Source organism: Notolepis coatsorum (assembly GCF_963971535.1).
Source record: "Notolepis coatsorum genome assembly, chromosome: 4".
NCBI lineage: Eukaryota > Metazoa > Chordata > Actinopteri > Aulopiformes > Paralepididae > Notolepis > Notolepis coatsorum.
The window spans coordinates 75,316,750-75,342,648 of record NC_140168.1 but is presented as its reverse complement, the minus strand read 5'-3'; the positions used below and the strand labels follow the sequence as shown (position 1 = coordinate 75,342,648).

General features: G+C 44.0%; 1 protein-coding gene across 1 annotated transcript in view; it reads left to right on the top strand.

Annotated features, from left to right (window-relative positions):
- Positions 1–25,899, top strand: part of LOC311227299 (brevican core protein-like) — a 71,504-nt gene that overhangs the window by 20,650 nt on the left and 24,955 nt on the right. Inside the window, exons 2-8 of the mRNA XM_084312900.1 lie at positions 3,727–3,806; positions 12,044–12,448; positions 13,478–13,652; positions 15,802–15,929; positions 18,456–18,749; positions 20,120–21,439; positions 22,176–22,997. Coding sequence (XP_084169026.1) covers positions 3,727–3,806; positions 12,044–12,448; positions 13,478–13,652; positions 15,802–15,929; positions 18,456–18,749; positions 20,120–21,439; positions 22,176–22,997 — 3,224 coding nt within the window. The remainder of the gene's footprint in view (positions 1–3,726; positions 3,807–12,043; positions 12,449–13,477; positions 13,653–15,801; positions 15,930–18,455; positions 18,750–20,119; positions 21,440–22,175; positions 22,998–25,899) is intronic.

Here is a 25,899-nt window from a genome sequence, read left to right as displayed (position 1 = left end):
TGAATCTAGGGACATATATGGATCAGTGTCAGAAATAGTGTGTCTGTTACATATGCTTGAGTAAATTGTAATGAACCAAAGGAGAATATCTATTCTATTTTAATTTCTTTTTTAATCTTTGACTGTGAATAACACCATGCTAAAATTGACCAGACATGAATAAAGGGAAGATGATTAAACAGAAGGTTTTGTAGATACAGTACTGAATTCTGCCATCTTTTTTATAATGTAAATTTCTCCACCATTTTCATCATATTGCAACACCGTTTTCTTGCAAGACATTCACAGAAAGGTAGAGAAACGAACTGCGTTCTGTTTTATGGCAATAACGTTCAGGTTTGTGGGAGATGATCCCAAAAAATAAGAGAAATAATAAAGTAAATCCAGAAGTCAGATGATTAACAGGGGCTGGTGTGAGCTGGGTAGGGTAGTTTTTCGAAATTTGAAAGCCCTGAGTCTCTTCCTTCAAAAGACTACACTCACTTTTGGATGTGCCACTTCCTCCTGTCAATATGCGCCGGTTTCCGACTCAATGCCCTGAGATTTCTATAATCTTATATTTCACTAATAACAGTTAAAATAATTAGTAAACAAACGTAATGCTGAAAATATACACTTTTACTGTATATCTCGGGCTTAAGAGGTTAACCCTGTGAGGCCCAAATTAAAAAGACATTAGCAACTTCAGAGGCCAGAGGGTGGGACATATAAACACATTTACTATCAAATAGCATTGTGAGGCTGAACAACATGTGCTTAAAGGGGAACTATCTTATAAATGGCCTTTTTCAGTGTTTACCATTGTTTCTTAGCTATGTGGACTTATATATAGGATCTATGTCTCTAATTCTCATATTGGCGCATTCTTCCAATTCTCCTCTCACAATATTCACCCTCACTGAACTGAGTCATCTGAAAATGTGCATATCTGTGATATCAGAGATTTTTCAGCTGCATAATAATGTGGCAGTTGATGTGGCAGTTGGCACCAGGCCACACAGTGGTTGGAGCCCAGCCTCAAAACGGCTTAAGATCTTGAGGTAGAAAAATGCGGTTTTTGAGTACTTGATTAGAAATACAAAACAATGCATTTATTTTTTTAAAACCTAGGTGTTCCAGAGACTCACAGGAATTGTGTAGAAGTGCCCAAATAGTGAAAGAAATAGTAAAATAGTTCCCCTTTAACATTTTTTAAATAAACATTATTTTTTTAAATGGCTAAAAGTGATTTTGTAATTTTACAACCGTGGGTCTCACAGGGTACTTTTAACCCTGTGAGGCCCAAATAAAAAAGACAGAGGCCAGAGGGTGAGACCTATAAACACATGAAGGGTGCCGTGACTGAAAAAAAGGTTGAGAAACGCTGGTATATGGTGTGGCTCTTTGTGGTACCACAGTCATTTTTGTGGCTCTTAGTCTCTGACTGGTTGGCCACCCCTGCTGTAGAAGCTCTATGGCCTGAGTTAAAGAGGAAGCCACTGTGTAAACAACTGTATCATCGGCAGGGGTGTAGCTCCAGATTCTGTGCCCCATGAAAGAATGTATTTGTAGGCCCCCAGTGAATGCGAGCGCGCGTCAGCGCGTGAGCGCAATTTTTGTTGGCCATTTTTTTATTGATGAAAACGCATAATATGGTTTTTACCTATACATTCGGATCAGCAGTTCAGCACCTGCACTGTTGGTGGGTGAGCCTAGTAAAGGATGTCGCATTGCGTTCATCTTCAATGAATGGACCAATGCAATAGTCTACCAAAGCCCCCCCTCTCTCTCTATATATCTCACACACACACACACACACACACACACACACACACACACACACACACACACACACACACACACACACACACACACACACACACACACACACACACACAGTATCAATGAGAGCATCAATAATACACCTGAGTGATGTCTAGAAAAAAAAAGATCTTTTTTCTTTTTTTTTTTTTTTTTTTGGGGGCCCCTTAGTGCTGGGCCCTTGGAATCATCCTAAGCTACCCCCCCCCCAGCTACGCCCCTGATCATCGGCATACATTAACATACATTAACTACAACATGAACATACATGAACTACAACATGAACTACAACATGAACTACAACATGAACATACATGAACATACATGAACATACATGAACTGCAACATGAAAATACATGAACTACAACATGAACATACATGAACTACAACATGAACATACATGAACTGCAACATGAACATACATGAACTACAACTCACAGCTCACTTTACAACGACATATAGTTAATCTGCTTACAAATGTACTCTGAAAACAGCTACAGTAGGTTGTCATGTTGAAAATGATGTCAAATGATGCTGAGGCTTGAACTCCGAGTTTGCAACTAGGAGCTCCAAGTTGACAAATTGATTTTCCCTAGTGGGAAGTCAGATGTTCCAACCTCCGAGTTATAATCAAATGAAGCATTTGTCAATGATTCATTTTCAATTATTTTCATCATGTTGTCCCAAGTAAAAAATATTTTATATCTTTCCATACTGAAAGTACTTGTTATTTGTATGTAAAGTGATACTTGCAATGTATCTTTGGTACTTCTTGTAAGAAGAAAACGTTACTTACTTTAAGATAAGATAAGATAATCCTGGGGGAGCTCCCGTAGCTCACCGCATATCTCTGCGCTATTTCTGCGTCGGGGAAAACCGTGCTCGTCACGGATCTGGGGGACACGAGTTCGATTCCCGGACCCGCCGTCATTTCTCAGAATGTCTTCCCCTGCTCTACATCCCATTTCAACCTGTTTCTGTCGGTCATGCTTGACCAGAAAAGCAATAAACGCTAAAAAATTAAGTTTAAAAAAAAAAGATAAGATAATCCTTTATTGATCCCCTAGGGGAAACAGGGTGGGGGATGCATAGATTCACAGTACAATATAGTAATATAAAATATTTGTAAAGTTATTAAAAGTGTACTATGTTGGTAAGCAAAAGTAACCAAAAATACATCAAAAGTATAATTTCAATATATTTAAGCACATCTTTAGTATAACTTTTCAACACACTTAAGTATGTGTTAAGTGGCTTAAATTTAACACAACTTTTTAGTATACTTTCTGAATACATAAATGGCACAAAATAAATATTGTATTAACATGGGTAATCACATTGAGATGTATTTTTCAAGTGGGCCCTGGTCAAGAAGGCAGCACACAGATAATTATCAAATATCACAACATTATCACAAACACAAATAAAACAAGATAGTAAAACCACACAAATACTAAAAAGTAGAGAAAATGTCACATTTCAATGAAAAAGACTAAAATTAAAAACATTTATGGCAAGCAGGTGTCCAATTCTTTCTTTAAAATGATACATTCCAATGAGGGATTATACAGTAGCTTCAAATCTTTTTGTAATAGGTTCCAGGAGAATGGAGCAGCAGAGCTGAACGCATGTTGCCCATGCGTAATTGCATATATTCCCACGTGTATACATTGTTTTGACTTGGGGTGCCTGTTCATTAATTGAAAATGATAGGCACATCTCTAGCATCTCAACAATACATCTATAACATCTTTAGTTCTTTGATTAAAACTTGATCCACAGAGGTTGCATCTTGTTTTTTTATTTATATTGTTTGACAGATGGGCTGTTATATCAGTTGATGAATGATTTGTCAACTGAAAGGCCTTCAGTCGGAGATGGTCCTAATTTCACCGTAGCTTAATTAATTTGCCTTTATTTCCACAGACATGTCCAACGTCTACCACTCCTGTGTGCCGTCCTCCACCTCACCCTGGCCTTCCCCACACTAACTCCACAGGCACAAGGTGTGTCTGTCTCTCCACAGTATGGATATTCTGGTGCTTGTTGTTGTTGTTGTTGTTGTTGTTGTTGTTGTTGTTGTTGTTGTTGTTGTTGTTGTTGTTGTTGTTGTTGTTGTTATTGTTGTTGTTGTTGTTGTTGTTGTTGTTTTTTGTAAGGAAAGTATTCTGAATAGATGTGGTAAATCCCATTGTTCCATAAGGGAGAACGTGTCTGTTTCAACAACAGTTTTGTCTTTTGTTTTCTCTTAACATTTTGGGGAACGAACATAGGTCTTCAGTAGGCCTGGGCGGTATAATTCTTTTCACACCGTCATACCTTGATGACCTAATACCCCGGTATACGGTATATGACAGTATGACTTTCATTTTCATCAGCGGGGGGGGGGGGGGGGCGCAGCTAACAATATACTCGTTATTATCACCATACACCTTATGACTATAACCAAGTTCTGTTAATAGTGGTGACGCTCGGCGTCACTCATGCACTGTCCTCGCACACGTGCACGCGCACTGAATAAAGACCACAATGTACCTTTATATCCCAATATTTGTCTGACCACACCCCTATCAGCTTACCTACATAAGCAGGTGTGTGGTCACCTGCTCTCCTCCTTCCCAAGCTTTCACCACAAGGTGAGATCAAGGGCTGCAGCGGCGTCGGACGCCGAGCGTCACCACTATTAACAGAACTTGGTTATAGTCATAACCTATCGTTCTGTATCATAGTGGATCCGCTCGGCGTCACTCATGCACAAGGGAGGCCGAGCGGAGCCACCGGCCGACAAATACACCCCGCTGAAGGCCCCCCACAACCATCAGAACAGGGAGGGCCGAGCCCCCCCGACCCCCCCTAATGGAGGGCACCCCCCCCTATTGGGGGTTTCCTGGGAGGGCGACGGACCCGACCGTGCGAAGAGGCACTCAAGCAACTCAACGCACAGGGTGAGCAGACAGTGGCCTGACCCCACGACTACACACACGCACAACCCGCATGCCACCCGGGAACGAACGGAGGGAACAACCTCGTTACTGCCCCCAGAATCACGGGGTCAAGGGCAAACCCAACCCCGTGGCAAGGCCGTAGCAGCGGAGCGCGAAGGAAGGCCCAGACCCACCAAAGGGACTGGACCCCCTGGAACGGGGGCCCGGAGAAGGCCATGATGCCAGCATCAAGACCCCACCAGGTGGGCACTTAGTGACCCCGCCCCCCACATCGCCAGCATATTCGGACAAAGGCCCCTCAGCCGAGCGGGCCCTGTCCCCCCAATAGTACACCGCCTGGCACACTGACACTGCAGTACAGACAGTCAGCACGGCCGTAATAACAAGACTTACCACGGAAGCAGGCAGCGCACCGGGGAAAAAACCAGGCAACAGGCTGTTAACCCGAGCCTGGAGACTGCGGACGAGACAGGCACCAAAGGAGTCAGCTGAAAACAGCCGCCCCGGCGGAAGGGGCGTATGCTGGCGTTGTTGCATGACCAAGCCTCCATTTAAAAAAAAACCACCCAGAGGGGTTGAGGCAGAAAAGGCTGACACGATTGGCAGACGTCATGAACGTGCAGGGGCACCCTCAACCGGGTAACCCGGGAGTTGACACTGCTCCAACACACCAGGGAATCAACCACCTTGGTGGTTGTTCCTATAACCCCTCAAGAAAAAACTCCAAAACACACCTGCGGGTATACACCGGCTATACCGCAGTACAAGTGTTTAAGTCTTCAAAAAAGGGTTAACCCAGGCCTACGGGTCGACGAAACATTACTTCGGACCGGGCCCGGCGATACGGGAAGCACAGGGTCACCAGAGGAGGTCAAAGACCACCCCAACAGGCCCCTCTTCGCCATGCGTGAGAGAGGAGCGAAAAGAATGGAGAACCAGCCCCAAGCACACCGTACTTGGTATTCCCAGGCGGTCTCCCAACCAAGTACTAACCAGGACCAACCTGTGTAGCGGCCGAGATCTGACGAGATCGAGCGTGTACAGGTTGGCATGGCCGTAAGCCATTACGACAGTGCTGAGTACAAAATGTACCCAACCAGGGTCTCCATAGCGCTTAACCCTGTGACACCCGGACCGACCTGGCATTTTTCCCCCTGAAAAAAGCCCAAGTCCCTCAGGGTACCAGAAAAGCAGATCTGCATCCCCGGCAGGTTTAACTGATCCGGACCAGCGTGACCAGAACCAGTCCCGTGCCCTAACCACGCCGACATGCCTACTCCAGGAGAAGGGGCAGATATGCGTGTTGATCTTAAACATGAAAATAAGGCGCCACCCAGACGTTCGGGACGAACCGCGCCCGGTGGCCCACCCCCAGGGCGTGAGACCCCTCTACATATGTTCAGATCCCCCAGATATGAACGAGAATCCGTCGACAACCAAAACAGGTCGTCGGAAGAGGAAAAACCTCCATCCCAGTTGCTTTATAAAAACGCTGTTTTAACCCCAAGCAACCAAGGCGTGCCAGTCAGTCGCCCGATTACAGAACACCCCGAGCTAGCACTATGCGTGCGTCGGGACACAACCACATCAATGAACAGGCTATTTAGACCTGTCATTGAATCCCCAAGGCGCCCAGGGGAACGACAAGAGGGGTGTGATACTTCCTAACTCCAACTCTTTTTAATAGAAAAGAAGGAAGCACTGTATGTATCCCAGTCTACACAGCCGGGGGTAAAAAAAATTCACATTTTTACATCCCACCACCCTCCCATAGGAAGGAGACGGAAATCCTTAGAGAGACTTCCCACGCAAGCTGTACAGATTGAAAAGAATATATTGCACCTTGAGCCATGTAAAAGTTTGGTTTTAGGGCTCTCCGGGGAGGAGGCACTGAACCCATACACACTCAATAATCGAATTGAATCGAATACACACACAATAGAGTAGGACTCCTTCTTGAGGTTCCACTCACCTTGACAATCTGAGGAGGAGGCTCTGTACTCTGAGGAGGCTCCCTCACATGGAAGGAGAGTCCCAACTCACAGAAGGCCCGAATAGGAGCTTCGTGAGGAGGAGCCCTGACCACCCCCCGAAACAGATCCATCATATGGACCTGAACAGCACACGGAAGTCCTACCAACAGAGACGCGCACAGTGATGTACTCTATGGCAGGGGAATTTCTGCGGTGCACACGCCCAATATTCCAGGGCGTGGGACCAGGAAACTCCCTCCCCCCCCTCACCCTGTAACGTGCCGAACCGCAACGTGACAGGAACCTTGAAGGACAGGTGGGTTTACCCCTGACCAACAGAAAAAAGGGGGAGGAAAGGTTACCAGTTCACCCCTTTACGACCCCACACCCATGATACGATGTAATGACAAAAAGAGTATGACGCAGTCATAGTCAGCTCCATGAAGCGTCTAACAGCTTCACACAGTGCATGTGCTAACCTGCTATCTGATTTTTACTAAGGAAAAAACACAGAATAGAGAGGGCCCTCCAAGAGCCCCGCTACCAAACTTACACATGTGCTTCTGTGGCCAGCCCAACCCAGTTGTAGGTCACACGACACACACAACCCATTATCACCTAAAAAAAATGGCAAAAACACTCTACAGAGGAACGCCGTTTTTCATAATGAGAGAATACATAATTCTCTATTAGTATCGGCCACAGGCCTTGCTAAGCACACACGAAAAGCGACCAAACAATCTTTTCTTTTAGGAAAATAAAGTTCCTCAAGCAGTTTTAGCACAACCTCAGCAATCAAGCTAAGGGTTACATCGTATCCCTACCACACAGTGACACAATATAGTGTAACAACATGTCTGAGAGGAGGATGAAGAAGTCCCCAGAGAACCGGGGGGAAACACAACCCTCCTACTTTACCCTTAATACGGCCAGTTAAACAGGTAAACCTGTTAATATGTGAACACACTGTTCATTGTCATTACAGGCTGAGAAAAGAATCATTCTTTACTCATACAGTATGTCACTAAGCATAGCTTTATAGGTTAGTTTAACCCCCTTAGTTGTGAGTACACGGTACATGAACACACAATGTTTCTCAACACAACAAACCAGATCTTTTTCACATCTGTAACAAACAACCCGATTTGCATGGAGAAGCTACTACCAGTGACAAGACAATTCACACATAACTCGCATCGTATCCTAAATGTAGTGCAGCAACACTCGTTTTGGAAAACATCGTTATTTACAAACCATTTAGAAGGGAAAGCAAGAAGAAGTGTTCAAGGTCTGGTCAGGACCTTGCCTACCTTGAGCACAGATCAAGCGAAACTGCAGTCTCTAACAAGGCACCGTAGTAAACACAGCCGTCCTGTGTTGTCGACCTGGGCAGCGTCGCCGCTCCATCCCGCCACTACGGTCCCCCTTGTTGACGCAGTCCTCGCCGTCCTGGCTCAGGGCAGGTTCGACGAACATCCTCTGTCAAAGATGACGTCGTAGTCAAGAGTGTTTAAAACATGTTATAGTCACAGCACGTTCAACAGTGTAGCATTAAGCTAACGGCCGCCCTCGGCCGATAGCAGCAAGCTAACGTTTCCTAGCCTAGGTAGGCCACAACTAGCACGCAAGCTAACGTTTCCTAGCCTAGTGATCACAACAGGCTAGCGCCACAGCTAACAGTAGGCCACCACTAGCACGTAAGCTAAGCAGCTATCACCTGAACTTGTACACAATGATATAACAATCACTCAGACAGGCCGCCGTTCTGAAACCCTCCTCACTGTTTAAGAGAGAAGAGAAACGAAATGTTAACAGTTTTACAACAGTGATTTTACCAACATCCGACGGAGCCAGCACAAGTCCCATCTGGGCCGTAGCTGACTTGAACACAGATTTTCCGATAACGAACATCCATGCCCATATTTCCTCGTGAGGGAATACTCTCATTTGTATATGAAAGACAGGGCCTACACGGTGACAGAGAAACATCCACTCGTCCAGAAAACACAGGGATCACCAGTGTTACTGGTCGTGGCCCACTAGTTAACTATAATGGGCTTCAGACCAAGGTCTTCCGCTGTTGCCTAAGAGGCTGAACAAAAGACCCTAATCTGGGGCCGGTGTTCGTAAACATTGTCAGCTAGCCCCCATAGCACTAACAGACAAGTGGAGCTTGCAAGCAAAACATTACTCACCAACCTGGAACCCACCGCTTCTCACAACAGCGGCGCGTCCTACAGTCCAGCTGTGTCGCTGAAAGGTTTTACCGCAACTAGCCACAGCAAGGAACTGCAGTTGGGAGGCATGCAGCGGCGTGCTCCCAATACGAAAACCGGTGGAGGTTTTTAGAATGATCACCATCTTCCAGACACTCCAGTGACGAAGACAATATCGCCGTATTTTCTCGAAAATAGTGAGAGAGAAAATAAAGATATGATGTCAACGAATCTCTTGTTTTCCAACTCTTCTCCTACCATCACATCACGTCAAGTGGGGATCTACCGAGGCACTACCTTGTGGTGAAAGCGAGAAGGAGGAGAGCAGGTGACCACACACCTGCTTATGTAGGTAAGCTGATAGGGGTGTGGTCAGACAAATATTGGGATATAAAGGTACATTGTGGTCTTTATTCAGTGCACGTGTGCGAGGACAGTGCATGAGTGACGCCGAGCGGATCCACTATGATACAGAACGCTTGCTTATATTGAAACACGTTGAGATTAGGGCCGTTCTTTCAACCTGAAAGTGCACTTTCTTCAACCTCGAGGTAAACAAATCACAGAAGGTAGCCAGTGCCACTGCCGCCTGCCGGCACCATCCAGGTATCGACGTGAGCTAACGGTAGCTAGTTAGCCCGGCCGGCAGCCCGGCACCATCATATCAACGTGAGCCAGTTGCATTAGGATTAAAAAATGTCAACACTCACTCACCCCGTTTTATATTACATTCCCAAAGAAGTGCCTCCGTCTCTCGTAGTCTCGTTGTGCTGGATGAAGTCACTGGCGAGTCGACTCGTGGCACGAGGGTTTTGCTTAAATCCGAACAGACTCCAGTTCTTTAATTGTCCAAATGCGACAGTGTGTGCAAGTTTAGCTCTTGTTTGACAAAACGTTAGCCATCTGTGGTCAGGGAGCTCATCGTGGGCTGGAGTGACGGTGGTTAACTTTGACGCTTCATCGTTCAATGGTAACATATTATTATTATTGCTTAAGCTTTAGCAGCTGCTCAGAGATAGAGGAAATGCATAGAGGCATCTTGCTCAGCTCAGCTCTGTGCGGGGAAATACGGATCGCCTCCCCTGCCCTCTGCTGGCCGTGCTGTGTGTGTGCACGCACTTCAACCAACTCGAAAGTTAACTCCGTTTCACTAATGGAAACCGAAACCCAATGCCGTCCCTGTATAAACTCCGTTTCAGTGGAAATAGAAACTTAAAACCAACTGTGATTTTCACGGTATTGATTTTCAATACCGTCTGTATTTCTAAATACCCCGGTATACCGTAATACCGTCATACCGCCCAAGCCTAGTCTTCAGTCATACATAGGTCTTCAGTCATACATAGGTCTTCATTCATACATACAGTAGGTCTTCAGTCATACATAGGTCTTCAGTCATACATAGGTCCTCATTCATACATAGGTCTTCAGTCATACATAGGTCTTCAGTCATACATAGGTCTTCAGTCATACATAGGTATTCAGTCATACATAGGTCTTCAGTCATACATAGGTCTTCAGTCATACATAGGTATTCAGTCATACATAGGGATGGGTACCTTTCACATTTGAACCGATACCGGTACCGGTACCTGTGAATCGATACCGGTACCCAACGGTACCTTTTTTCGGTACTTTAAAAAAAAATTAAAAAAAATTAAAAAAAATATTTTTTATTAATTTTTTTTTTTTTACTTTTTTTTTTTTTTTATTAATTTTTTCTTTTTATGTCAACGTTCACACGCACAATATATGCTTACCTAGGATTTGACTTGATTCAACAACAAAGCAGTCGGAGCAATGACAAGCCGAAAACTGTCGAAATTAAATTTACCTACCTCAGTCGTAAAAAAAAATCCAAACTTCAAATAACTACAATTTCGACAGTTTTCGGCTCGTCATTGCTCCGACTGCTTTGTTGTTGAATCAAGTCAAATCCTAGGTAAGCATATATTGTGCGTGTGAACGTTGACATGAAAAGAAAAAAGTAAAAAAAAAAAAAAAAAAAAAAAAAAATCGGTTTCTCATTTGATTCGATACTCGGTAGTACCGACGTGTTACGGTTCGGTACCTCAAAAGTACCGAATTCGGTACCCATCCCTAGTCATACATAGGTCTTCAGTCATACATAGGTCTTCATTCATACATACATAGGTCCTCAGTCATACATAGGTCTTCTCTTCAGTCATACATAGGTCTTCATTCATACATAGGTCTTCAGTCATACATAGGTCCTCATTCATACATAGGTCTTCAGTCATACATACATAGGTCTTCAGTCATACATAGGTCTTCAGTCATACATAGGTCTTCAGCCATACATAGGTCTTCAGTCATACATAGGTCTTCAGTCATACATACATAGGTCTTCAGTCATACATAGGTCTTCAGTAATACATAGGTCTTCAGTCATACATAGATCTTCAGTCATACATAGGTCCTCAGTCATAACATAGGTCCTCAGTCATACATAGGTCCTCAGTCATAACATAGGTCCTCAGTCATACATAGGTCTTCAGTCATACATAGATCTTCAGTCATACATAGGTCTTCAGTCATACATAGTTCTAGTGTTGTTACAATGGCAAGATTTTGACTTGAAGGTCTTGAGCCCCCACCCCTTTGCCTTCAAAAAGAAAAGAAAAGTGCCCTTCTTTGGCTGGTGTTAATTGTATCATTTTTATTTTATTCTATCAAATATAAAGAGAGAAATGTATAGTAGTATCCACAAGAAAATACACCATATACATTAAAAAAAAAAAAAAAGCACTCTGCTCTCCGAGCCCGTGTGGACACAGTTGGAGTGCGTGGCCTCATTATGAACGAGGGCTGTTTGTTCTTGGGCTGGATCCAGCCCCCGTGGTGAAACACTGCTCCCCTCTTTAAAAGTCAAGTTGCTAGTCCCCCTGGGCAAATTCAGGTGTCATAGCATAGAAGCAGTAGACTATACAGTATGTTTCACTCTCTATACATTTAGTACTGTACTACATCAATAGACAGTAGACTATACGTATCTCCATACATTTAGTACTATGTATATCAAACAATAGACAGTAGACTCCCCTCTTTGTCATGACGTAGATGTAAATACAAATCCTTTCTGTCTCAGATGATGTTGGACAACTCCAGGTGAGCATTCCTGTCACGGGCCTCGTCTCTGTCCCCCTGGGCGGCTCCGTGGTCATCCCCTGCTCCATGTCACCGGCCCCCACGCCCCCCTCCTCCTCCTCATCCTCCTCCTCCTCCTCCTCCTCCTCCTCTCCCACGGCACCCCGGGTCAAGTGGAGCGTGGTGCAGGGAGATTTGGAGACCGAGGTCCTGGTGGCACGGGGTCAGAGGGTGAAGGTCAACGAGGCGTACCGGGGCCGCGCCGCCCTGCTCAACTACGCCTCCTCCTCCGAGGACCTGTCACTGTGGCTCGGGGAGGTGCGCTCCAGCGACTCCGGCCACTACCGCTGTGAGGTGCAACAGGGCCTGGAGGACGCCACTGACCTCACTCAGCTCAAGGTCAAAGGTAAGTGTTATGATGTCCTGATTGGATGGATCTGAGCTGATGGCAAGGTCTAAATAATAATTGGTGCTTGGCAGTCCTTGGTAGACCCCTAGTGGTATTTCATAGGAGATGATAGGGAAAGTATTGTACTGTACTGAAGTGGTATTTCATAGGAGGTGATAGGGAAAGTATCACATGACTGATTGGAGGCGGGCTAACTGGTGCTGCCTGATTGGTGAGATGAGGTACAGTAGCTATGGTGGTGTTTGCTGGTCAGGCCATCAGTCACTCAGTCTTCAAGGCTTCATCAGACGGCCTCTAGAGGGCATACACCTATTTGCAATGTACTCTTGACAGCTCACAAGTCCAATTTTAGTTGTACTTATACTTCACTTTGTACAATGACAATACAATTTTATTGAAGTTAATTGAAGTCAGTGGCATTGAGCACCGGCGCCGTGGGCCTGAACAGGATCTGTGTTCTTTGCTTCTGGATTGTTTTCTTTGTTGCCGCTGCTGTGGAAGAACATGGAGCATCGTTCAGTCTGAGCTTCACCAACTACGCCAGAGCCGCTCACTCACCGGAGCGCTGGGCAGTTCTGGCCAAACTCCATTCTGTCCATTCTGTCCTGAAATAGGTGATATAACCTACTCCACATACGTGCACCCAACGTGTGTTTCAGCATTTATGTCAGGGCTTGTACAGACTGGAGTGTGGCCCCACTGACAACGTACAGACTGGAGCGCGGCCCCACTGACAACGTACAGACTGGAGCGTGGCCCCACTGACAACGTACAGACTGGAGCGTGGCCCCACTGACAACGTACAGACTGGAGCGTGGCCCCACTGACAACGCAATGTTGGTTTTGTGGCTAACTAGCCGAAGCTGCAAGTATCCAGTATGAAGAACAGCATGGATTGTAATGAGAAATGTCGCTACTGATCAACAACATCACTGGTTAGTAGGAAATAGAGCTAGGGGTCCACAATTCTAAACATACCCTTTAATAGCGCCTGTGTGTCCGTGTGTGTGTCTGTGTGTGTTTCAGGTGTCGTCTTTCACTATAGAGATGCCATAGGCCGCTACGCGTTTTCCTTCCAGAAGGCCCAGAAGGCGTGCGAGAGCATCGGGGCACGCATCGCCGCTCCCGAGCAGCTGCTGGTGGCCTATTACGACGGCTACGAGCAGTGTGACGCCGGTTGGCTGTCCGACCAGTCTGTCAGGTAGCAGCTCGGCGGTTTGGCAATACACATATCAGAAAGAATGAAAACAACCTTCTGAGTAACTGTATTTATCAATTAACAAGTCTGAGTCCTTGTCTGCACCGTCTGAGTCCAAATGCAGTCAATGCTTGAGTCCATGTCATCAGTGCTCAAGTCCATGTCGAGTCACGAGTCCTGGACTCGAGTACTACAACACTGGCATGTACACATACTGTACATCATCTTTTGTGGCCCTCTGGTGGTAAAAAGGTGTACCATAAACTCTCCACAGAAGGACTACATCAGGGGTCTCAAACTCGCGGCCCGCGGGCCATTTACGGCCCGCAGGATGATATTTTGCGGCCCCCTACTTGACATCAAAGTTTAGTGTTAGTGCGGCCCGCGCGCAACCTTTTGCCGACCCGTTGCGCGAGTTGGGCGTTTTATTTATTTTATCACTTGTAGGCTACCATAGCGCAGGCTCATGGCAGCAACATTAGTGGTTGAAACGTAATTCCGGAGTGATACCAAGTGGAAGGAAATATATCCTGTCATCAGTGCGTATAGCAGGTATCCTCGAAATTCTCCCCTATCTCCTCTGCAAGCTCCTGTCCGGCTGCACTGCTCCAACTGTCTGTGTCTGTCTACTGCTTTGGTCCAATCATATTCAGCGTCCCGTCACCATTCCCCCCCCCCCCCCCCCCCCCCCACCCACAGTCTGTGAATCAGAGGCGCAGAGTAGGGCGGGTCTTCACGGAATGCATGTTGTCTCTTTCAACGGGTCGGAGTCAGAGCGAGAGTTGACAGCGCATCTACAGTAGTCTAATCTGCAGGTACTGTAGCTAGTAGCATAGTTTTGCCAGCAGGCAGCTAGTAGAAAAATATGGCATGTTCAACGATGGCCAGTAAAATAAAAGTCAACAGTGAAAATCGCTGCATTTCAAAGGTGAATGGACTGAAAAATATGCGTTCATCCTCCCTCCAACCAGCACAATGTGCCAAGAAACGGTAGCTCTTGTGAAGAGTGGCAATTTGAAACGCAATTTGAAACGCCAATACGAAACAAAACACAGTTATTTTGATGCAACCTTTCAGCACTAAGAACCACAAAAATAAATGGAATGAAATCATCATATCAAGCTGCAAGCAGAATTATTGTTAAAGTTATGTCACAACGATAAAAAGCAACCAAGTCCTCACTCAGTGGCATGGGTGTTGGCTAAACACAAGAAGCCATTCTCTGATGCATACTGTACATAATAAAATAATGTATGACTGAAGTGACGGAGACCATGTTTGAAGGCAAACAAAAGCAAATCCTCCTCAGATAGCACAGCAACCAGAATAACTGAAATACTGGCTGATGATTTCATTAAACAGCTTTGTGATAGAATAAAAAAAAATGCACAGTGCATTTCCATAGCTGTGGATGAGTCCACTGACACCACTGAGAATGCTCAGTTGCTGGTGTTTGTGAGGTTTTATGATGAGGCAAAGGGGTAGTTTGTTGATGTATTAATACATTTTGGAATACTTGAAACCCTTTTTTTGTGGAATATTTGATGCGGCCCAGCCTCACCCAGACTCTACCTCCAGCGGCCCCCAGGTAAATTGAGTTTGAGACCCCTGGACTACATGAATCAATGTGCCAAAGCACAGGCTGATCAGCCCTATGGTTTGTGAGATATTGAGCGGATTCACACACCCACCCACACACAGACGCTACCGAATGCATAATGTCCTCGGATAGTCTCCACCTACCACGGACATAATAAATGCAAAACATAATAGAATTTGTACAATCAATTAAAACAACGGCAGATTACGGTGGTGTGGTTGGTGATTAAGGATTTGAACTGACCAAATGACACCAACATATTGAGTTTTAGAGTTTGTTGTATGGTGTTCCACATGTCAGGGGCACAGACTTCCCAAGTTCAGTACAAACTCTAGGTGCTTTAACCCTTTCACTACCACACTACAGAAGGTTACCCCTTTCATTACCAGACTACCAAAGATTAACCCTTTTACTACCGCACTACAGACGGTTAACCATCTGTAGGGTATAGTGAAAGGGTTAACCTTCTGTAGTGTGGTAGTGAAAGGGTTAAGCAGATGTGCAGAATATGTGCAGCTTGTGTAACACAGAGGAGACATCACTTTCACACAGGTACCCAATCCAAGTGCCTCGTGAAGGTTGCTATGGAGACATGGATGGGCGACCAGGAGTGAGGAACTATGGAACATTGGATCCGAAGGGTCTGTATGATGTGTACTGCTACGTGGAGCAGATTGAGGGTACGTTTTAAGATAGGCTAGTGGTCCATATCCACTTCCAATAATTTGTGCTAAGCTAGGCTAGTTTGCAGCCGGATTGATTGATTGATTGAAAACTTTATTAACAGATTGCAGAATGGGTACAGTACAGTACAGCTCTCAATACACACAATTGTTAAGGGGATGCAGACCAGAGAAAGACTTTCGTCTTGTTTACATCAGGGTCCCCCATTTTAGCTAGCTTTAGCATAGCTTTCTACTGAACACACAGAGAGGAAATTGGTATTTATCTTCTTGTCTGACTCAGTAATAAAATGTCCCATAATGTTAGTGTGCCCCTTTAAAGGATACAATCATGATTAAAGAGATGTTGGTTGTATAGACCTGTTCGCCGACGACGTCATGACAAATATGCTCGCGCAGACCCGAGGCAGAAAGGAGCGTAATCCTGGTCAGAACAATGGGGCAATATATTTGCATTTGTTAGCCATGCTAGCGATCTAAACAATCAATTCATGCCAAAGCTATATATGTAAAAGGTGAAAGACTCACACTCACAGCCATACTGATTTGGCTAAATGACATCCAGCCGTTTTCATTGGAAACAACTTTTAGGGGGAGTGCCATGGTTTCTTCATAGAGCCCCGTAGTACTTCTTTTGGCGCAGCAGCTCACGCAGGTCCGGGGTACCTTAGTCATGTGACTCAGTTGGTATTGCTGATTGGCTCGAACACGGTATGTTTGTAAACAGCGAACAGGTCTATGCAGTGGGCCACGTTCCAACATGAATGAAATGTAGGCAATGCTCAAGGCATACAGCTTTCTGTTGTGGATGGTTAAAACCTTTGCCTGCATAAATTGCCTGTATTATTGCCTGCGATTTGGTGTGCATTTTCAGTCTACAGGTGACCTCTATTATTCCATTCGATATTATTATTATTATTATTATTATTATTATTATTATTATTATTATTATTATTATTAAGATAAGATATTCCTTTATTGATCCCCTTTGGAAAATGCATGCGTCATAGCAGCATGGGGAGGGTGGAGGGGAGGTACAGGTATGGGCAGGGTAATAGTAGAAGACATGAATATAGTCAATACAATTATAGTACAGATAAAAATAAGCAGTGGAAACAATATAATTAACATATAAGCATATGAGCAAGTAGGCAGTGTAATCAAAGGTGCAGATGAGGGTCTGTATTCCCTATCAGTTATATAATATTTATTATTTAATATAATTATTTATTATATGTATTATTATTATTTTTAGATATACTATTCCATTGAATCTTATCATTGTCATATTATTGTCATATTATTGTCATTGTTATTATAATAATTATTATTGTTATTATTATTATTATTATTATTATTGTCATTATTATTATTATTATTATTATTATTATTATTATTATTATTATTGTCATTATTATTATTATAGTCATTATTATTATTATTGCAATTGTTATTATTAATATTATTATTGATAGTAGTATTATTATTAATATTGTCATTATTATTATGAATAATACTACTACTAATAATAATATTATTATTGCTGTTGTTATTATTAATATTATTATCATTATTATTGCCATTGCTATTATTAATATTATTATTAATATTATTATTGCCACTGTTATTATTAACTCAATGGACGCCAAGGGGTTGCTGTTTACCTTCTGGTTAGAAGGCCATCGCTGTAATGCAATGGGGAGAATGCCGTGTTTGCGAGTGCTAAAACTATATTAAATATGATAGCTATGGATCTAATAAACACGTCGATTGTCAGTGAGTTTCTTCCAGTCAACATGCAAGAAAACAGATAATTTTTTCATACATACATTTCCGTTTTATACCGTGGTGAATATGAGTATAGTTCCAGAGCGATTCTGTATAATCTCAAGAAACTCGAGCAAACCGCGCTTCAATGCATTTCCTTAGAAATCGTGCCATTTGTCGTTTGATTTATGAATCGTTCTGAAATAAACGCTAGATTATCGGTATTATATGTGTCCTCATGCACGAACAGAAGCGGGGGCTGAAAAGTCGCTTCTCCGTGCCTTGGTCAGCGCCAACCGCACGCACACACACACACACACACACACACACACACACACACACACACACACACACACACACACACACACACACACACACACACACACACACATGCGTGATCGTTACGAAAGAAACATCGGATTAACCCAAGATTGGTAACAGAGTCCTTACCTCACATCTGATGTACTGCAAAAAGATTCATCCAATTCCTGATCGCCATTCCAAATATTGATCACGTTTATTGATCCAACGTTTCTCCACCAAAACACATAATCCACGCTGCTCCCAGTCTCCCCAGTCCATGTGTTATAACGATACTGCATGCCCAAGAAGGAAAACCTGGCGGCATTGGCCTTTTGCGAGCTCAGACGTATTCCCAATGATAACATCAGGCTGGATGGATGAAAAATTAATGGATTAAATGAAAAGGGGGAAAAAAGCGAACCCAGCTGACCCTCTGAGATGTTGTGTGTGTAGGGGAGGTCTTCCACACTCCCGTCCCACAGCAACTGTCGCTGGACGAGGCGCGGCTCCACTGCAAGGCGGCGAGGGCGGAGCTCGCCACCACCGGACAGCTGTACCTGGCCTGGAGCGAGGGCCTGGACCACTGCAGCCCCGGCTGGCTGGCCGACGGCAGCGTGCGATACCCCATCATCGTGCCCAGGGAGCGCTGTGGAGGACCCCAGGCGGGGGTGAAGACGCTGTACCGCTTCAGCAACCAGACAGGCTTCCCAGAGCCGTCCAGCCAGCATGATGTTTTCTGTTTCAGAGGTCTGCGTTTCCCCCAAACGTTTCATGCATCACTTTCATTAACATTTCATGACTTGACTTTCAATATGCAGCCATGGTCCATGATTAGGGCTGGGAAATATGTCCAAAATATATCACAATATTATCTTCGCTTTGACGCTTATAATGGTATTTGACCATTTCAAATATTGAATGGTGCCATCTCATTCACAATGTTATGTGTATTATTAAACTTTTGTAATACTGCTGCAAGGAGAAAAATATTGAATTCATGAAAAAATATTCAGTATGTATACTTTTTACGGTATGTACTATATCAAGGACGGAACAGTACAAATACATATCTTTGCATGGATCCATTACATCCCAGCCCTGACCATGGTTGTTGATGTTGCACAGTTATCTCTGTCTCTGACCAGAATCCAACTGAGCTAAATGATAGCTCAAATTCACAATCCCCCTTGATCCCCCTTATAGTTTAGGCCAGCGTTTCCCAAACTTAGGGCCCGTTTTTATTGGGTCACCAATAATTGTTTTTTTATTTTTTAAATAATCTTAATAGTTTATTTTTTTCTTTTATTTTTAGCTGTAGATGTGTTGATTCCGTTTGGCACCACATACTTATGTGAATCAGGGTTTTCTACTCTGGCATACCTGAAAAACAAATACAGAAACAGACTAAATGCTCAGCATGACCTCAAAATAGCACTTTCAAAAACCAAGCCCAGAATAGATCTGCTTCAACCAGCCACATACCTCTCATTATATTTCATTGTGCCATAGATGAAATATTATACCCCTTCTAGCATGATGTCAGGTCAGTAGAATTTCTAAATAAGTCAGTACAAATTTATCAGAATGTTGCTCAATGTTGGGGTTTAAGGTTGAGGGATGGAGGGAGGGGGTAAGAAATTGAGAGTTGAAAAAGAGGTGAGAAATAGAAAGGAGAGTAGAACATGTTTGTTCATTTAAAAGTGTTACAAAATTGTATGTACATATATTATGAGGTGGTGAGCAACTTAACATTACACTGATTATTGCTGTGATGTACTTTTATAATTAAATAAATACATTTCATATACATTTGAAATGTATGGTTTGTTGTGTTCTTTATCAGTAGTTTATAAATGTATGTTATGGCAATTCATGATGTATTTTTGTAAGTTTGGGTCCCGTGGAAACACCAAATTTATCTTTTGGGTCTCGAGCTGAAAAAGTTTGGGAACCCCTGGTTTAGGCTATGAGGCAAAGACAAACAGTAGCTTGTTTGGCCACTGCTACATACTGTAATGTATTTTAACTGTAAAAACATGATACTACTAAATACTAAATAATGAATTCAATACAAAAGATTTTGGCTAAACTTGAAATTATGTTTACATCCTCCGCAGATCATAGAAATCCTCACACAGAGTCTCCCATGGACTACATGGCCACAGAGCCTGAGGGTACTGCCCAAGAGGTCATCCTTCTCATGGAGGCAGTCGAAGAGCTGCATTTGAGCAAACACTCTGAGCAAGTGGAACGAGAGGCCCAGAGTGTTCTGGAATCTCTCCCCATATTCCAAGGCCCTTCTGTCGGGGGAGACCTGGTTGGAACAGCCTCTACAGTCATGTCAAGCCCTTCTGTTGGGGAAGACCTGGTTGGAACATCCTCTACAGTCATGCCAAGCCCTTCTGTTGGGGAAGACCTGGTTGGAACATCCTCTACAGTCATGCCAAGCCCTTCTGTTGGGGAAGACCTGGTTGGAACATCCTCTACAGTCATGCCAAGCCCTTTTGTTGGGGAAGACCTGGTTGGAACATCCTCTACAGTCATGCCAAGCCCTTCTGTTGGGGAAGACCTGGCTGGAACATCCTCTACAGTCATGCCAAGCTCTTCTGTTGGGGAAGACCTGGTTAGAACATCCTCTACAGTCATGCCAAGCCCTTCTGTTGGGGAAGACCTGTTTGGAACATCCTCTACAGTCATGCCAAGCCCTTTTGTTGGGGAAGACCTGGTTAGAACATCCTCTACAGTCAGGTCAGGCCCTTCTGTCAGGGAAGACCTGGTCGGAACAGCCTCTACAGACATGTCAGACATCACAGAGTCTCCCTTCTATTCCACTTCCTCGTTGGACCTCATCCAGCCCTTTGATGAGACTTCACCTCCTACAGACATGGACCACGATTCCCAGCATCCTACATTGTTACTTCCCAGTGCCACCAGCACCAGAGATACTTACATTTCCCAGCATCCCACGTCACTAGTGCCCAGTTCCACCAGTGAGACAGATTCTCATCATGAAGGGAATTTCAGCATCCACCAACTTGAGTTGGAGACGGGCCCAGAGTTCCCTGAGCCATCATATGAGCCTCACAGGCATTACCAGCCGATGCCAGAGACAAACCTTGAAGAACACGAATCCCAGCAGTCAGTCGGCTCCAAGCACTTCCAGCCAATGCCTGAGACCAACCTGGACTTGGATCAATCAAAAGTCAATGACAGTATAACTGACAGCCCAGAGTCCACCTCTACGATCCTTGGCCTCTCAAAGGAACATTCTGAGGAGGATGATCCAGCAGATGAATTGAGCATGGAAGAGGCAGAGCTTGGAGAGGCTGAGCAGATGTCTCTCTCAACACAGCCCCCAGTTCACCGACCAATCCAATCTACCCAGGCTCCCCACAGGGAGTGGTTCGCTTTGGAAGGTTCTGGAGATCTTTTCCAAGGTATGGTCACTACTCAATTGTCTGTTCATGGTCATTCTGAAATAATAACCATGTTTAACCTGTTGGAACCTGGTTTAACCTAGGTAGAATCTGTAATGTCATCAAACAGCAACCTCTAAGCAAAATATGACAACATGGGACTGTGCTTTGTTTGTTTTTGGTCTGATGTGTGGATTGGATTTCAGTGTGTACACATCAAAAAGTAAACAAGTGTTATACCAAGCAGGGCTCTTTTGCCTAGAGGTCGCCGTTTGACAGCCTTACAGATAGACCTTATGCCTTTAAAAGGATAGTTCTGAGTTTTGGAACCCTAGCCCATTTCTTACTTACCAATGATGATGATGATGATGATGATCGGTAGAGTCGTTTCTCAGCACAATCCAAGCTGCTCCTCGTACTTCCTCAAACCAATGCAAAGTCAATGAGGTCAAGCTCTTTTCTGTACAAGTTCACTCACTGAAATGTACTCCACAGTTCACACAAAGTAGATTTCAATGAGCCTCTGTCAGTTTGTACAAACAGGAGCTTGACCCCATTGACTCTGCATCGGTTTGCAGCTAACTACCTAGAGCTAGTATGAGGAACAGTATGAAGGTTAAATATTTTAGCAATAGCATGTCTATAATAAACAATATATACTCTGGGATGACATGTTCTTGTGCTAGTGCCATTATATCACTATTACAACATTAGAATGCTCATAATGCTTGTGTTGTTTTGTCTTTCTGTTTCCCAGAGAGTGACCGGGTTATCGGCACAGTTAGTTTCCCTGCCACGCCTGGATCTCCCTTGGCAGCCACCGCCTTTCCTAATGAACCTCAGACGGCAGTTCCACATGCTAGCCTTTCACCAGGCGAGGAACATTCTGAAGAACTGGGCCAGGATGTGAAATCCACAGCAGCATATTCCTCTGAGACCTCCATTTCTAGCCTGGAAGGTAGTATCAGCCCAGGTTTTGATGGCACTGTCACAACAGAGAAGGTGGATTCCACGTCTAAAGAGCACCTAGGTTCTGGAGCAGGTTTGAATACCACTGAATCTCCAGACTTCTCCAACACTACTTATAGATTTGACAAGGATCCTGCAACTACTACTCATGAGGAGGGAAGCTTGAATGGACCAGCCACAGATGCACCAACCCTCAGAGAAGGGGTTGCCTTCATCCCTCTCAAGTCCCAAGCATCTAACGTGTCTCTGCAGCACAGCACCTATGCATCACGAGAGTCTGAAGATGATCTTGAGTACAGCGGCGAGCCCCCTTCAAGTTCCTCCATGGGAACTCCAGATTCCTCACCGGAATCAGACTTCTCGAGCACAAAAACCGCTACTGACACCACTACATCTTCAGCGAGATGGGCCACACACACCTGGAGCCCGATCACCACGACAACACCACCGCAAGGTTCTAGGAAGACAGCTGAGCCAGCATGGGTGACTGCCCGCATGCCACCGGTGGGTCAAGGTCAGGTGGATCTTGAGTTTAGTCTCACTCAGCCGCCCACCCTACTTATCTTTCCCAATGAGAGGGCTGCTGTGGATGGTACAGGGAGTCTGTCAGGTAACGTTAAAGCCACCCTAACCAGCTTAACTACCCTCCTCTTGCTGTTCGAAGCGACGACGCACTAAATCCCTTCGGCCTTCCCCTGTCCCAGTCCTGCCTTGCTCTATTCTCTGTCAACCACAACCTTTCAATCGACACCCCCCTCACACACACACACACTTCCATGTCTGTCTCACTCTTTGTCTCAGCGAGCCCATTCACTCTTCTCTGACTCCTCCCTCCTTCCCCTGAGTGCTTCTCACCCTGCTCCTTGTGATTCCTCCCTTCGAGACGTTGACATCTGGGATATGTCCCATTTGACATTTGTCAACAAATCCTTCTCCTTGTGCATGTTTTTTCCCCTCCTCCTCTTCATCCAAAGATTGACGGTACTGTTTGGAATTTCTGTGAAATGGTATTCCATTGTTTTTCCTTTGATAGTTTACTCCTACAAGAATGTTGTCAGTACCTTGACAGTGATCCATGGATTTTACGCTACAAGTTTGCCGCATCTCTGCACCTTACAAGTTCAAATGCAGTGTTTTTGACTGTCCACCACATTCATTTGTCTGGCTATCCCTCAAAAACCCTAGAAAATATCTCCTGCAGTAATCTGGGATGAACGGGACAAGTGACTTGATCTTTCAGATGAATGTAACAGCACTAATGTTGAATGTAACAGCACTGACCAATGCAATGCCAATACGGTTTTTATAGATAATACTGTTGAAATAATTTAATTGTTAAACTGTCAGGTCATGAAATGTTCATTTACCAATGCTCTTTTATCAGATCTTTATATAGGTATTCTAGATAGTCAAAAAGTAGAGTGACTAGATCCCAGAGTGTCATGTTTATAAGCACAATATATGTTAATTCTTGATTACTTGTACTTGATGAATTTGTGACATATTTTGAAAAAGGTAAAAGAAAATAATGGCATCCATTATCATCCATGCCTCTGGATCACCTCTGTAGAGTGACCCACACCCATTTAATCATAGCTGTCTCCTCTGAATTTGTATATTGTGTGTATATTTCAAATGGAATTAATTGAGACTGGTTTATCTCCTGATTGGGGTCGAAGAATCTGTTTTCCCGTCAGTCCCAAATGTTTTAAAGTTAACATTTTTACAATCCTGTAGAATTGTTTTCTCAGCAGCATGTCTAGTCCTGAAGCATCATATGTATCAGTGAAGCATCATAGGTACCAGTACTGAAGCATCATAGGTACCAGTACTGAAGCATTATAGGTACCAGTACTGAAGCATCATAGGTACCAGTGAAGCATCATAAGTATCAGTGAAGCACCATATATTCAAGTACTGAAGCATCATAGGTACCAGTACTGAAGCATCATAGGTACCAGTACAGCAGCATCATGGGTTCAAGTACTGGAGAATCATAGGTATCAGCACTGAAGCATCATAGGTTTCAGCATCACTGGTTCCTCTGACTACTTGAAATATCATTACAGCGTTGTTTCCTCTGAACGTTACTACAGAGGAACTTTGCTTTTGGAAGACATTTCTAAAGAGGAACATCACCCAAATGAAGAAGTCCAAAGTGTTATTGTCACAGGTTGAGGTTTGTTGTAGTTTCTAACAGAGCAGACAAAAACAACGGGTGCAAAGGAATAACAATCTTTATTTATATACAACATAGGCAGAAATGGGGAAATATCCCTTTTAGCAGAGCGAGAGACAGTCAATGGCTTTCCCCGTCAGATGGAAGGTGTTGAGGGCCCTCTGGCAGACGGACGGCGGTAGTGTGAGAGGGGTGGAGCCCTGACCTGCATGGGTTATTAGTTGCGTTAGTAATGGTGTGATGAAAACCATGAGGCCAAAAACCCGATGCAAAGAACTCAAACATTTGTGTTTTGAGAATTTACATCTTGATGAAATCAAAGTTTCAAGTCTTAGTTTTTTGGTTTCTATAGCTTGGGGAGAGTATTGATTGAACTGCCCTTGACTAAGTAATACTGTATGGTATCCCCTTAAAACTTTAGAATATTCATTATAGAAATGAAATGTTTTAGGAAATGTTTTACACAACGACATAACCATTAAAGGTGAAAATAATTCAAATGAAACCAAGTCCTTTAAAGGATAATTCTGTGACAGTCAAAGAACGTCTTCAAAAGCACACAAATAATATTGTGTCCTTTTTAACATTGAGACTTTCACACTCTCATGACACATCTTAAAATAAATTTAATTGAAACATTGTCGTAAAAACAAGCTTTTCACTGACATTGTGTATCATTTCAAGACTTATTATTTTGCTTAATGTGCAAATGTCTTACTTTTAACCCTCTAAAGCTGAGTGTCACGTGCACACGCGACACTAGACATGTTTTACAAAGTCTCTGGAACCATTTGTGATAAAGACTCACTTTAAATTGTATCTGATTCTCCTCTCTTTGTCAAAATGTAAATTGTATCTCTCCGTCACCCACAGGCTATCTGGCAGTGCGCAGAAGTAAGGCATAGAATCTTAAAATATCTAGATTGGTCGTGTTATTGTCACAGGTTGAGGTTTGTTGTAGTTTCTAACAGAGCAGACAAAAACAACGGGTGCAAAGGAATAACAATCTTTATTTATATACAACATAGGCAGAAATGGGGAAATATCCCTTTTAGCAGAGCGAGAGACAGTCAATGGCTTTCCCCGTCAGATGGAAGGTGTTGAGGGCCCTCTGGCAGACGGACGGCGGTAGTGTGAGAGGGGTGGAGCCCTGACCTGCATGGGTTATTAGTTACGTTAGTAATGGTGTGATGAAAACCATGAGGCCACAAACCCGATGCAAATACTTACTAAGCATGTTTCTGTACGCATGGACCAGGGCCGGCATCTTCCGGTGCCACTAGGAGTGGACCTCAGGGTCTAGGGTGCTCAGTTTGGTTCATGCATTCACATC